The 15,383-nt window shown below is 41.2% G+C and overlaps 1 protein-coding gene across 4 annotated transcripts in view; it reads left to right on the top strand.

Moving 5' to 3' along the window:
• LOC148897049 (uncharacterized) overlaps nucleotides 1-15,383 on the top strand; it is a 121,021-nt gene that overhangs the window by 54,986 nt on the left and 50,652 nt on the right. For 3 of the 4 annotated variants that reach the window (XR_016115234.1, XM_088998177.1, XM_088998178.1), the window contains exon 3: nucleotides 1,888-2,022. The exons of the other annotated variant lie outside the window; for it this stretch is intronic. Coding sequence is in view for 2 of the 3 variants with exons in the window: in XM_088998177.1 (XP_088854303.1) it covers nucleotides 1,888-2,022 (135 nt within the window). In the remaining variant the exon portion in view is untranslated. The remainder of the gene's footprint in view (nucleotides 1-1,887; nucleotides 2,023-15,383) is intronic. 4 annotated transcript variants of the gene reach the window in all.

Below are 15,383 nucleotides of genomic sequence, written 5' to 3'. Positions count from 1 at the left end.
GTCGTTCTAGTCAGTAGTAACTACAATCAATGGTGAAAGTTCCGAACTGTTGTTGCCGTTCGACGTCGAGGCGCACTTGCGGGCTTGTGGGCGCGTGCTCGTTCGCGAGCTGGCATCTCCCCTCGCTCCTAACACAGAAAGGTTGAGAAGAGCCATCTTTCATCTCCTCTGCATCATCACAGCGTCTGCATTATTAATGGACCTGATTACTGTAATCAAAAATTCTTATTTATTTGGAGGAAGGAGGAGGGATGAAGGGTATGGGGGGGTGGGGGGTGGGGCGTCGGGGCCCGCGCAGGCTTCTCTCTCCAGACAAAAAACCTTTTGGTCTCATGCTTTAATTTTTCAGAAATGGAGATGCCGCAGTGCCCTCCCCTATCTCCCCCCCCCCCTTGAGTTCAGAGCTAAGCTAGTTAGGCGCACATAAACATGCAAATACAGAAGCTCTGACATTCAAACTTTTTTTTTTTTTTTTTTTTTTTTTTTTTTCTTCTTCCCTCCTCCGTCCCCCCTTCGCAGACTTTGAGCGTCGCCTCGCCGACACTTTCATGCCCCGTAGATAACTGTCAATAATAGCTTATTCGCCAAGACAATCAGGCGCGGACCTTCAGAAGAAGCCGAGGGAAAGAAAGCTTCGAGCGTACGCGTCCTTGCCTTTCATCCGCCTTTTTTTTTTTGAGCTTCCTTCCCAGCCACTTCAATGAAAATCTGCCTCCTTTGGCCTTCCTCCTTTTTTTTCCTCCTTTCCTTCCTTCCTTTTCCACGCTTTCTCCTCAGCCAGCACTGTCTTAATCTCTCCTGGCGCCGCCATTTGCATGCAAATAGTCCATTAGCGGCTGTAGCGAGAGGAGACGCAGGATGGGAGCTCACCGCCAGGTAATCAAGGACAAAAGGAGGCGAAGGGAAAAAAAAGGCGGGTGATGAAAAGAAAGATGCCCGAGGAATGGAGGGGGGGGGGATCACAGGTGAAAAGATGGCGAAAGGTGACATGCGGAAGCAGGAGGTGATCTTTTGTCATGCAAAAGTTAAGATTCGAATGAGAAGGGGGGGGGGTGGGTTGGTGTGACGTGGGGGGTGGGATCAGAGCAAACTTCATTGCCGCTTGTCACGGCGTCTCCCGGAAAAGCTTTAACGATTCAAAAGCAAGTCGGTCGGCGTCGGGAAAGCGCTTGATTTTGTGTTTTGTCTGCATTTTTTAGTTCCACGTCCCTCCTACTTTGAAAGCGGGTCACAATAAAATCGCTGGTGACAATGCATTGCCGATTTAAAAAAAAAAAAAAAAAAAAAAAAAGTTGCGGTAAATGTTAGCATCATAAGCACAAAGCATTTGTTTTAAAGTTTTTTTGGTCTTCATATTTTAACACGTGAAGACCAAAAAAATCAATGAAAAAGTTACAAAAGCCGTCATCTGTACTTCTTTGAAGGTGTTGCACGTTTTGCTCCTCATCCGAAAAGCTTCATCAGCGAACAAAAAATTGCCGGTAGCTCTTGCCCTATATGTACATACCATTTTTTTAATGTTGCGTTTCTTGATAAAATGTTTATAATTTTTATATATTTTTTTTATTATTGATGAAAAGGTTTCTTCAGCCGTCATCTGTACTTCATAGCAGGTGTCGGATGTTTCGCTTCTTATCCAAGAAGCTTCGTCAGCAAACTAAAGTCTTACTGGTACTTTTGGCCCTATATACAGTAAAGTCTCGTTATATCAATATCGGTTATATCGATAGTACTGCTTATTACGATACTATTTCTATGAACGCAAGGAGAAAATTTACCTGCCGCAGGATCGGATATATCGATAGTCTGGTTATATCGATATTTTTTCCGACTACCGAGAATATCGATATAACGAGACTTTACTGTATATATATCCCTTCTGTCCAGACGTGGCGGTGCCGGACTCTGCTATGATTGGTCCCTGCTCTCAGGTTGGGAGGAGCAGAGGACCACTCCCTGCGGCTCCACTGATTGTTCCTATTGTCCTGACTAACGACTGGCCTGATTGCCTCACTTGCTCTGGTATCACCTCAATTATTTATTATTATTATTATTATTATTATTATTATTATTATTATTATTTATTTTTTTGCCAATTATACACATTTGTCTACAAAAAAAAACGATAAGTCTATTTCAAGTTTCAACTTTATTCTAGAACTACTAAATAAAATGAATACGATCAAACTACTTTTTTTTTTTTGGGCCAAGGGAAAAATTTGACAGCTATTAACTCATTGACTGCCAGGCGATGTGCAAAAAATGTGTCCATTCCAGTGCCAGGGTTTTTGTCATTGTCACTCACATTCCAGCACTCACATAATATTGAGTTTTAGGACGACATAAACATTCAATGCAGCGTGAGAAACCTTAGACTCTCTTCTTTCCTAGGAAAAATGTTCATTCCTAAGTTATATGGGTCTGGAGTTATCTGAGCTTGAAATGAGGGTGGGTGTCCAAAATACAATACAATACATATGTACATATCGGTTTATATGGCGCTTTAACAATGGCCGAAGCTGGAACAAAACACAAACATGGAAAAAAGGGAATATATTTTTTAAAATAGTGACCGCTCCTTTAACTCATTCAATGACAGACGATGTGCAAAAATGTGTCCACTCCAGTGCCAGGGTTTTTGTCATTGTCACTCAAATTCCAACACCCACAGAATATTGACTTTTAGAACTACATAAACATTCAATTCACCATAAGAAACCTTAGACTCTCTTCTTTCATCAGAATGAAAGTTAATTCCTAAATAATATTGGTTTGGAGTTATATGAGCTTGAAATGGGGGCGGCAGTACAAAATACAATATGTAGTGATTTATGTAGCGCTTTAACAATAGCTAAAGCCGTAACAAAGCACTAATGTGGAAAAAACAAATACAGTAGATAGAAAGTTAGCTAGCTGGCTGATAGATAACTGATAGCTAGCTAGATAGATAGATAGTTAGGTAGTCGGCGAGATAGCTAGTTTGCAAATAGAAAATAGCTATGTAGCAAGGTAGCCAGCTAGCTAGCGAGATTAGCTAGCTAATAAATAACTAATAGCCAATGAACACCACCTTATTCTTTTAGTTAGCAAGAAATAGAAGATTTGCGCAAAGCCGAGCTGTGCTCGTGAGGGCGGGAGGGAGCTCTGTTTGGGGGGGCGGGGGGGGAATCGATTCCAAAGTTGGGGAACTTGGCTAGCTTTGCATTTTGTATACCAGCGCCTGCGTCGCTTGGCAAGCTATTACATGTTGTGTTGAAACATTTCAGGCGGTGTAAACCTCTTACAACTCACGTTTGCAGTTGGCAAAAAATGACAGGAAAGAGGAGGGGGGGTGAATTCAGCATACAAGAAGACATTTTAATTCCCAAATCTGACATTTTTTCCCCATGATAGTTTATAAAATTTGCACATATTACGATCTTGTCACTTTCCATCGCGTCGTCGCTGAAACATGGCAAATGCGGTTTTAATTTGTGACCCCCAGACCCCCCCCCCCCCAAAAAAAAATAATAATAATAAAATAAAATAATCATCTATCCTCACCTCGCATCCCCGTACCCCGATCCATGCGCCAGTTAAACTTCTTATGGGAAAAGAAGCGCATAAGCGTCAAAGGAAATGAGCCCCCCCCCCCCCCGTCGGCAACATCCCCCCCCCCCCCCCCCCTGCTGCGAAGTTCTTGATTGCGGCCTGTTTGATGTCCTAAACGCGGCGTGCTAAGATTTGCTCTCTGTTCCTCACTGAGCCCCGTTTGAAGCCGTGCTTGAGCAACGCTGTTATACTCGTTCTCAAGATGGCAATTATTCTTTTTTTAATTTTTAAAAATGATCTATCTATCTATCTATCTATCTATCTATCTATCTATCTATCTATCTATCTATCTATCTATCTATCTATCTATCTATCTATCTATCTATCTATCTATCTATTTCTCTTTCTCTCTCTCTCTCTCTCTATATATATATATATATAGATGCTATAAAACGTTTTTCTGACTGTGTCGGTTGTCCTTTAAAGGACAACCGACATCACTTTTTTGTTTCCTAACTGACATCAGAAAAACGTTTTATAGCATCTAAAATACCCAAAACACGCAGGCTGATATTTTTAGTCAAATGCAAAACACCAATAAAAATTGACTTAAAGTGTCCAAAATCTGCAAAAAAATTGAGCTGCGTATTGGCCGTTTTCAGAAAGTCCCGCCCCCAGTTCGTGACGTCACGCCAAGACGTCTTGCATTGCTGGAGAATCAAAACAATGGCTTCACATTCGGAGAATATGCTTTCTTGTTACGCATCCAGTTATGAATATGATTCAAATAGTTCTGAAGAGGAAAGCATAAATGTTTGCAATCGATTAAAGAAGGTCTTCCGGGTCATTTTGAGTCATCAAGACTGATGTGTAGCGTCACAGGAAATGCACAAGATGGCGCCAGAGCTCCGTTGGAAATTGGTTGATTTTTCACCTTGGAATTTTTGTCAGCGAATATCTAATTTCGCCATCAACACGATGTTTTCAGACCAAACAAAGTACCGCAAAATGCATTGAGATGATGCAAGGTATGTCCTTTCTCAGTCAGGGGCGTTCCTTCAGTGACGTAGGGTGAGGACTCGTCACCAACTCAAAAACAAGACTTCCGGAATATTCAACGCGAGTCTTAAAATGTAAAATATAGCAATATGTGGTGTAATCTTTGTAAAATACGCTCAATAGAAGTCATTTGAAGCAATATTACAAATTATGGACACAACTTGTCCGGAGGCGTCGGTTGTCCTTTAAGGCTTATTTAGTAGAAAATTATGTTTTATGGGACCTGGGAACGGATTATTCTCATTTTTAATGGTTTCTCATAGGAAAATAATGTTTGGAAGACACACTTTTCGCCTTACACACACTTACCAATTAAGTTCATAATCCGAGGTATCACTGTATATATACATGTTTTTAAATGTCTTCCTGAGCTCGGGGTGGCGGCGGAGGAGGGCGACAGGGAGCATTGACTCGCACCCACGCACTTGATCTTAACGAAGCCGTAAATATGCACGCTGCAAATACTTCTTCTCTCCTGACTTGAGACAGCCGCTTTACTGTTTCCTCAACGCCTTTTTTTTTTTTGCCCTCCTCCCTGTCACAAGTATTACTGAAATTACACCTCCCGCAGATACCAGCAGCATGCACCTATTAAGGCTCATATATTACTGTCACGGGCGCTTGGTTGAACCTGCCTCGCCCGTGCTTCTCCGCGTCTTCATAAGCTTCCGCTGTCAGTTGGGGGAATATAAAAGAGTCTTTGGAGATACAAGGCACCGTAAAGATGTTTCTTACCTCCACCAGGGAGGTGATTATTCGCTCCGCTGTGTCTTTATGTGCTCGCGGGATCGCGCAGAGGCCAGTGATTGCGATCAGGGTTTGTTTGTTTTTGTTTTGTTTAAGACAATGGCACCAATAGTCCACTTTGGTTTGGACCCTTGCGCAGCTGGAATAGACACGCCCGCTACGCTAATGTGCTTAAAGGACAACAGACACCTCCGGACAAGTTGTGTCCATAATTTGTAAACTCACTTCAAATGACTGAGCGCATTTTACAAAGATTCCACCGCATATAGCTATATTTTACGTTTTAAGACTTGCGCTGAATGTTCAGGAAGTCTTGTTTTCGAGTTGATGACGATCCCCTAAGTCAGGGGTGTCCAAAGTCGGTCCTCGAGAGCCATTTTGATGCCGCGTTACAGCTGCCTGATGAGCTGATCATTTGAATCAGGTGCGTTGCTCCTGGGTGAGTTGGAAAACTGACTGACTTTGGATACCCTTGCCCTAAGTGACGTCACGGAGGGATCGCCCCAGACCGAGAAAGCGACACACAATGCATTTTGGATATATATATATATATATATATATATCAGTGACGTGCGGTGAGGTTCATGGCTGGTGAGGCACTGACGTCACCGCTCGTCTCGACTTCGTATTTGAACGGTAAATGTGAAAATTCAGCGATTTTGAAAACAATCCTAAAACGGTGAAGTTAAATGGACAAGAACTTTAAAGTACAAATCACTAAATGCATCTAACTGTTTAATTTATTTTTTCATTTGATATTTCCATGACAGCATATATATATATATATATATATATATATATATATATATATATATATATATATATATATATATATCCTTATATATATATATATATATGCTATATATATATATATTATATACACCTTACACCTTATTCATGTGTGTTACTGCAATTGACTGCGACATCAATGATTCACCATCACGTTATTTATGTAGTTTTCCTTCTAATTTACATACATATATATATGTATATACGTGTATATATATATATATGTGTGTATATATATATATATATATATATATATATACGTGTATATATATATGTATATACGTGTATATATATATATATGTGTGTGTGTGTGTATACGTGTATATATATGTATATACATGTATATATATATGTGTGTATATATAAATGTATATATGTGTATATATACTGTATATAGTCTTAAGAAAACACGGAAAAAGTCACGTGAAAACACTTATTACTTCTTACTTATACTATATCTGCCGAAAAAGTCTTTTATATATATTATTTGTTTATATTTATATTTATATTTATATTTATATTTATATTTATATTTATATTTATATTTCCCCCCCCAAAAAATGTCTTTTAATGTACAACTTTATTCTTGTAACATGACTTTTTGGCACATATAAAAGTGTCTGTTTCCATTCCATTCCATTTTCCGTACCGCTTAATTTTTCTTTTTCTTTTTTTAATGTGATTTTTCCCTAATTTTATTCAGACTTTATTTCCCACCAAATGTATTTGATCTTTTAATATGTCCTCCAACATCACGCGCTGTGTGCGTGCCCAATCTCGAGGTGTCGTGTCAGAGCAGGTTTTACACCCAAACCAGATCCAGATTGCCCTTTTGGTCTTTATGGGTGGAAAATCCCATTTTGAATTCTGCCCCTTACATCTCCGATCTGGCTCAAGATGAAAACCTCGCCGCCTTTTAACAATTAAGATCCTGATCTCTTCTTTCATCAAGGTCACCCACCGCTCGTCCGGCTTGGATTTGCGCACGAACCACCACCGCCGCCGCTTGTGTGTTGCCGTCACGATTCGCCGCCTGCCGTGTTGCGCGCGCGGCAAAGCGTCGCCGCGCTGAGACGCGTTCGACTCGCCCAACTTGGCCTGTGCCCAGTGGTGCACTCCCCTTTTATGACCCATGTTTTATGGTTTATTTAAAAAGTAACAGTCCCTTTATAGGTCATTAAAGTCCAAATAAAAGACAGCAGACCGCACTGTACTGAAGTGGGGCGCGAGCAGACGCCAGCCACGTTGCGAGACATACAAGGGCACGGCAAAGAGCCTCCAAGGCCAAGACGGGTCACCTTACTTGGGCTTTAACGTTTATTCATACCAAATGTTCAAGTTAGGAAAAGCCTCAGCGGGAAAATATTGCCTCTAGTTACCAAACAAATTTCGATGTTATAAAATGAACTGATTCACTGCCAAACGATGGGCAAAAACGTGTCCACTCCAGTGCCAGGGTTTTTTTTGTCATTCACACAAATTCCAGCACCCACATGATATTGAGTTTTAGGACTACATAAACATTCAATTCAGCATGATAAACCTCTTCTTTCATCAGGGAAAAAAAGAGTTAATTCCTAAATTATATGGGTCTGTAGTTATCTGAATTTGAAATGGGGGCAGCTGTACAAAATACAATACAGACATAATGCGTTTAACAACCGCTTAAAGGACAACCGACGTCAATTTTTTGTTTCCTGACTGACATCAGAAAAATATATAAAAAATATCTATATATGTATAAATAATATAGCATCTAAAATAATCAAAACACGCAGCATGATATTTTTATTCAAATGCAAAACACCAATAAAATTGACATAAAGTATCCAAATCTGCAAAAAAATTTAGCTGCGAATTGGGCATTTTCAGAAAGTCCCGCCCCCAGTTCGTGACGTCACGCCAAGACGTCTTGCATTGCTGGAGAATCAAAACAATGGCTTCAGATTCGGAGTATAGGCTTTCTTGTTACACAGTTATGAATATGATTCAAATAGTTCTGAAGAAGAAAGCATACATGTTTGCAATCGATTAAAGAATTTATTCCGTGCCATTTTGAGGCAACATTGGGGGCAAATGTCTCACCCAAAAAGAGGCAGAAAATGGCGTCCGAGCTCCTGTGAGGAATTAATCAGCCTGTTTCCACAGGCTGATAAATTCCTTACATGGAGCTTGGACGCCCTCTTCTGGCTCTTTCTGGTGCAACATGAGGTTTTCAGACCAAACAAGCATTGACGTGATGGAAGGACTGCTACCATGTGTCCTTTTTTTCGGTCAGGGGCGTTCCTTCAGTGACGTCACGTACGGACTCGTCACCAACTCAAAAACAAGACTTCCTGAATATTCAGCGCGAGTCTTAAAACGTAAAACTATATGCGGTGGAATCTTTGTAAAATACGCTCAGTAGAAGTCATTTGAAGCCATAATGTATTTGTAATATATATTTGTTGCATATTTTAGTGCAACGTTTACGTCCAAATTTGGGGGAAGCATGGAACGGATTTGGGCATTTCCATGTAAAATGCATCTCAACTTACAATTTTTATTTTTTATTTTTTCCAGACGTTTCTAAACATCTGAGTAAATAAAGCCACCCTCCAATCCCTTCAACTGTTGCTACCTAGCTGGCTGTCTAGCTAGCTACCTAGCTTTTTTATTACTAGTAGTAGTAGTATTATCATTTGCTAGCTATTTGCTATTTATTAGCTCTGGCTGGCTAGCTAGCTATCTATTCACTATCTAGTTGGCTGGCTATCTAACTAGGTATCTGTTGGTTATCGATTGGCTAGCTAGCTAGCTTTCTATCTATTCCAGTTATTCGGGGTTGAGTGCGTGTGGCTGCCGCTGCTCACCTGCAGAAAAACTTATCCTGTGACTGTAAAGTGACCTTGAGAGTTTTGAAAGGCCCTTAGAAATGAAATGGATTATTATTATTATTATTATTATTATTATTATTATTATTACTTTATATGTTAATTTGTTATTTTTATCCTCAAGTTCCACTCTGTCTCGATCTGCTGATGGACGATACTTCTGGTAAAAAAAAATTAGCCATTTTCCCGGGATTACTTCCGCTTCATCGCAACCGCACTTTGAGTGGCGCATGAATGAATGGAATGAAGCTAATGCATGCTAGCAGACGCTTCACTGCCGCTTTGGGCGCTCACACTCTGACCCCCTTTTGCGGCGGCAAAGTGGCCGTGATTAACGCGGCAGAAATGTCAGCCGGGAATAATGGACGCCGTGTAATTACGCGGCCAATGGCGAGAGCAGTTGAGACGAACGGACGAACGGACGGACAAAAGCATGTTGTCGTTTCATGGATCGCTTTGATTCTTCTACACGACGTCAATGTCCTCTTGATCAATATTAGACAGAAAAACAAAAAATTGTCGCTAATCGTAGCCTGGCGGCCTTCATGGTACCTTTCGTAGATTAGCTTCCGGTAATTTCCGCCAATAAAAAGTCGCTTTGTTTGTGACCAACGGGTGGTGGTGTCGGGCCCCGCATGCTGCAGCGAAGGTGTTGGTCATTTTAATCAATGGCTGTGTAATCAATGGTGTTTTTCATGGTGTAAAAAAAATAAATAAATATTATACCCAATGAAAGTTACTCACAGCTCATCTCAGCTCCTTACAGAGGATAAAGAATATAATCGGGGAGAGTAATATTTTAGTAATTCACTGCCATTCACAATTTTATTCGGGAATTGAAAATATGACGGAGAGCGCCATTCCTGAATTAGTTTGGGTTTTGTTTTTTCATGCTTGGGTGCCAGGAAAGCGTTGGCCATGGCCTCTGGCAATGTATTTTTTTCTTTCCACTAGGGGGCAGAATTTCCCTTTTGTCCATATTCGCGTTTTGCTCCAGCTTCAGCGCTATATAAACCAATATGTATTGCATTATTGTTGTTGTTATTTGCTATCTATTTGTTAGCAAGCTAGCTTACTATCTATTTGAGTTACTACCAGGTTGAGTGAACGCCGGCGCGTGTGGCTGCCACTGCTCACCCACAGAACAAACGATCCTATGAGTATAAAGTGACCTTGAGAGATTTTAAAGGCGCTTATAAATGAAATTTATTTTATTATTGTATTTTGGACAGCCACCCCCATTTCAAGCTCATATAACTCCAGACCTATATAATTTAGGAATTAACTCATTTTTTAAGTTTAGGCTTAGGTTTCTGACGCTGCATTTAATGTTCATGTAGTCCTAAAACTCAATATTCTGTGGGTCCTGGAATTCGAGTGACAATGACAAAAACCCTGGCACTGGAGTGGAAAATGTGTGAGGTAAATATCAGCATCATGAGCGATCAGTGGACTTTTTTAACTCATTCACTGCAATTCCCGAATTTATTCTGGAATTGAAAATCATGACGTCGAGCGCCATTCCCCATTTTGTTCAGGTTTTGGTTTTTCTTGCGGGGGTTGCCGATAAAGCACTGGTCAGACCTAAGAATTAACTCTTTGTTTCTGATGAAAGAAGAGAGGTTTCTTACGCTGCATTTGATGTTTATGTAGCCCTAAAAGTCAATATTCTGTGGCTCCTGGAATTCAAGTGACAATGACAAAAACCCTGGCACTGGAGTGGACACGTTTTTTTTGCACATTTGGCAGTGAATGAGTTAACAGGACTCCCCGTGCGACCATTCATTGTTTGTTTCACCCTGTCAGGTTTGTTTCGTTTCGTCATGTTTTACAATTGGTTTTGTTTGCTACTTTGGACATTTTTGTTGTGATGACTTTGTTGTTTGAGATTTTGTTCCCGCCAACTTTAACTCATTTACTGTCATTTATTATATATTGTATATCAGGAAAATCAGAAAAGTTGGATCGTGTTGTTAGTGAGATTTAGCTAATAGCTAACAAGTTAGCCACAAAAGGGAGTGAGATAAGCATCAAATGCATCATCCTCAAATGTATGTAACATGATTTTGTTCCTGCCGACTTCATTGAATACAATTTGTCAAATACACCCTGCTCCTCCATGTTAATTGTGTTAGCTTTTAGCTTTCTTTTACGCTGTGTCGTATCGGAGGCGAGATGCTCAATAAGCAACACTGTTTCGTGTCGACCGGGTTGGCAAGGCCAAGCGCGAGTTGCCTTGCATGTGATGTCCTCGCAGCGAAAAGGTTGCGTTATCCGTCGGTGTCCTTGACGCCGTCTAACCAGCCGTTCGTACAACTCGTCTGTTGCGATATGGCGTACGTTTTTCTTTTGTCTGCGGAAGGTGGCGGAGGGTGGGGGGTAGAATTTTTTTTTGCGCATTCACTTCACAGAAACAGCGATTAACGTCCAAGATTTGTGATTTGGCCTTCGAACCTCCTCTTTTTCCACTTTGGTGGGGGGATGTAGGGGGGGGGGGGGGACGGCTCGCTAGGCCTCTCCTTTATTAGCGATAATGAGAGAGAGTGAGACACTCAGCCAATTTACATTCGTAATCTGATATTAGTTCCTGCCCACCCACCCACGGTGGATGGGAGTGCGGACACACACACACACACACATCACACATCACAAACACACATTCCTGTTTGACATTTTTGTGAGGACCGGGTAACTCCAGATAAGAAGTTGACACACCCACCCACACACACACACGTAACATATCACACACATATTCCTGTTTGACATTTTTGTGAGGACCAGGTAACTCCAGATAAGGAGTGACTCTCACACATAAACACACACACATGCATACAAATGCACACATGTGCGCACACACACACAAATTCCTGTTTGAACACACACACATTCCTGTTTGACATATTTGTGAGTACCGGGTAACTCCAGATAAGGACTGATACACGAACACACACACAAGCACACGCATTCCTGTTTGAATACACACACATTCCAGTTTGAACATTTTGTGAGGACCGGGTAACTCCAAATAAGGGCATAAACAGACACACATACACGCACACACACACACACACACACACACACACACACACACACACACGCATATATATATATATATATATATATATATATATATATATATATATATATATATATATATATATATATATATATATATATATATATCACACACATTCCTGTTTGAACTCACACATTCCTGTTTGATATTTTTGTGAGGACCGGGTAACTCCAGATAAGGAGTGACACACACACACACACATACATGCACCGATCTAGCAAATAATCCACAACATAATGCAGTATTATTCTAACATAAATCATATGAACTGAATCTACCATGCAGTGAAACCACCATCGGTTGGACCGCCATCTTGCAGGCCAAGATGCTGACCTTCTCTCCTACGTTTCCTTTTAGCCTTGACCCTCATTGCATTAACCTTACCTGCAGCTCCGAAAGTGGATTTGTGTGTTACCTACCGCACACATTTTTCATCCCTTCTTTTCTTTCGCTCTCTGGATGTTGCGCATGGCGTCTCCTTGTACCACCCCCTCTCGCCCACCCTCCCGCCCCACACACACACTCTTTCTCACCAATTACTTGTCTGCATGGCTTCGTCTGTGTTGTGTGATTGAAAGAGGAACACAAGGATGTGTGTGTGTGTGTGTGTGTGTGTGTGTGTGTGTGTGTGTGTGTGTGTGTGTGTGTGTGTGTTTGTCACTCCTTATCTGGAGTTACCTGGTCCTCACAACAATTTCAAACAGGAATGTGTGTGTGATGTGTGTGTTCAAACAGGAATGTGTGTGTGTGTGTGTGTGCGTGCGTGTCTGCGTGTGTGTGTCACTCCAAATCTGGAGTTACCTGGACCTCACAAAAACGTTCAAACAGGAATGTGTGTGTTCAAACAGGAATGTGTGTATGGTGTGTGTGTGTGTGTGTGTGTGTGTGTGTGTGTGTGTGTGTGTGTGTGTGTGTGTGTGTGTGTGTGTGTGTGTGTGTGTGTGTGTGTGTCACTCCTTATCTGGAGTTACCTGGACCTCACAAAAGCTTTCAAACAGGAATGTCTGTGTTCAAACAGGAATGTCTGTGTTCAAACAAGAATGTGTGTGTGTGTGTGTGTGTGTGTGTGTGTGTGTGTGTGTGTGTGTGTGTGTGTGTGTGTGTGTGTGTGTGTGTGTGTGTGTGTGTGAATTTGTTTCCGGTGTGTGCTAGTATGTGTCAAAAATAAAAAGCTGTGTGCACTATGTTCTGTGCGTGTGTCTGTTTATGCCCTTATTTGGAGTTACCCGGTCCTCACAAAATGTTCAAACAGGAATGTGTGTGTATTCAAACAGGAATGTGTGTGTGTGTGTGTGTGTGTGTGTGTGTGTGTGTGTGTGTGTGTTTGAGCTTGCGTGCACGCGTATGGCAGTTTGAGTGAGAGAATTTGTGTGTCTCGTTTTCTCGACATTCTTCTGTACCGCACCCCCCGCCCCCTCCGGATCTCATGTATAATTTATGAGCTGTCTCATGAATATGCTAATTAGCCTGCATGCAGGGAGAGGTGAGAGGGCTTCCCCTGTTCTATTCTTACATCCGTCTGATGAGAGAGCAAAAGAGAGAGAGACAGGATGGTGGATGGGTATTGGGGAGGATAAATAATTGAGGGAGGGGGGTGAGTAGGGGGGGTTGCTCGACGACAAAGGGCATGCTGGAAGAAGAGTGCGCGGAAAATGCATTTATATAAAATCCCCGTCGCTCAACAAATAAGCACTGTGGCAAAATGGACACCGATGAGCCTGCTCGATCATGTGGCAGAGACAAATGAATCACCCATGCTGAGTGGGGGTGGGGGGCGAAATTGGCGACGACGGTGAGGTGGGGTGGGAAAAAAGGTGAGGTGAGACCAAAGAAAATAGTTGTTTTGTCGAAATGTGAATTGGATTATTTTTGTCAAGATTTGGGCGTTTTGCCACGTTTTGGGCCGCCATTTTGTTTTTAAGTAAAACTGTTTCTGAGATGTTATAAACATACTTGAAATGATACACAACATATTTTCTATGGCTTTTCTGTGGCTTTTCTCTGGGTACTCTGGTTTCCTCCCACATTCCAAAAACATGCATGGCAGGTTAACTCATTCACTGCCATTCACAAATTTATTTGCGAATTGAAAATATGACACAGAGCGCCATTCCCAAATTTGCTTGGGTTTTGTTTTTTTTTTCATGCCTGGGTGTCGATAAAGCACAGGCCATGGCCACTGGCAATATTTTTTCTTTTCCAAAAGGGGGCAGCATTTCCCTTTTTTCCAATGTTAGCACTTTTTTCCAGCTTCATCTGTTGTTAAACTGCAATATAAACCAATATATATGTATTGTATTGTATTTTGTATATTCACCTTCATTTCAAGGTCAGAAAACTTCAGACCCATGTAACTTAGGAATTAACTCTTTTTTTATGTGATGAAAATAGAGAGTTTATGGTTTCTTATACTGCATTGAATGTTTATGTAGTCCTAAAACTCAATATTCTGTGGGTCCTGGAATTTGAGTGACAATGACAAAAACCTTGGCACTGGAGTGGACACATTTTTGCACTTTTCTGGCAGTGAATGAGTTAAAAGGACTCCCGGCGTTGTTTGTTTGTTTGTTTCAATCTGCCAGGATTGTTTCATTTCGTCATGTTTTACTCATGGTTTTGTTTGATACTTTGGACCTTTTTGTTCTGATGACTGTTGTTTGAGATTTTGTTTCTGCCAATTTGAACTCATTCACTGCCATTTATATATTATATATCATATATCAGAAAAGTTGCATCGTGTTGTTAATGAGATTTAGCTAACAGCTAACAAGCCAGCCACGAAAGGGAGTGAGATAAACATCAAATGCATCATCTTCAAAGTGGTGTAACATGAAAAAAAAAGCTTTGAAAGCACATCTAACCCTGACAGGCAGCTGTGGGAAGATCTCGCTTGCCTTTCTTCTCGCTTCTTCTTCTTCTTTTTCAACCGCGGTCCGCTACCGCCGCCACCGCCATCGACTCACCCACTTCCTTTTGTCTCACAATTTTGCTCTTGGGATGGGAAATAGTGCATGACACGCTCTGCGTGTGGTTATATGTGTGTGTGTGTGTGTGTGTGTGTGTGTGTGTGTGTGTGCGTGTGTGTGTGTGTGCGTGTGTGTGTGTGTGTGTGTGTGTGTGTGTGTGTGTGTGTGTGTGTGTGTGTGTGCAAGTTTTTATAACTTGTCTTGTGGGGACCACTAACATTTTATACCATACGTAGTGAGGACATTTTTGACAAGTGAGGACATTTTGGCCGGTCCTCACAAGTTTTTCATTCTAAAGGCTATATTTCTGTTTCAGATAGGTCCTCAGAAATTCACCCAAAA

The sequence above is a fragment of the Hippocampus bargibanti genome, linkage group LG06 (assembly GCF_051943395.1).
Source record: "Hippocampus bargibanti isolate YZ-2025 linkage group LG06, ASM5194339v1, whole genome shotgun sequence".
NCBI lineage: Eukaryota > Metazoa > Chordata > Actinopteri > Syngnathiformes > Syngnathidae > Hippocampus > Hippocampus bargibanti.
The sequence above is the reverse complement of the archived record's forward strand: the minus strand, read 5'-3'. Positions and strand labels throughout refer to the sequence as shown.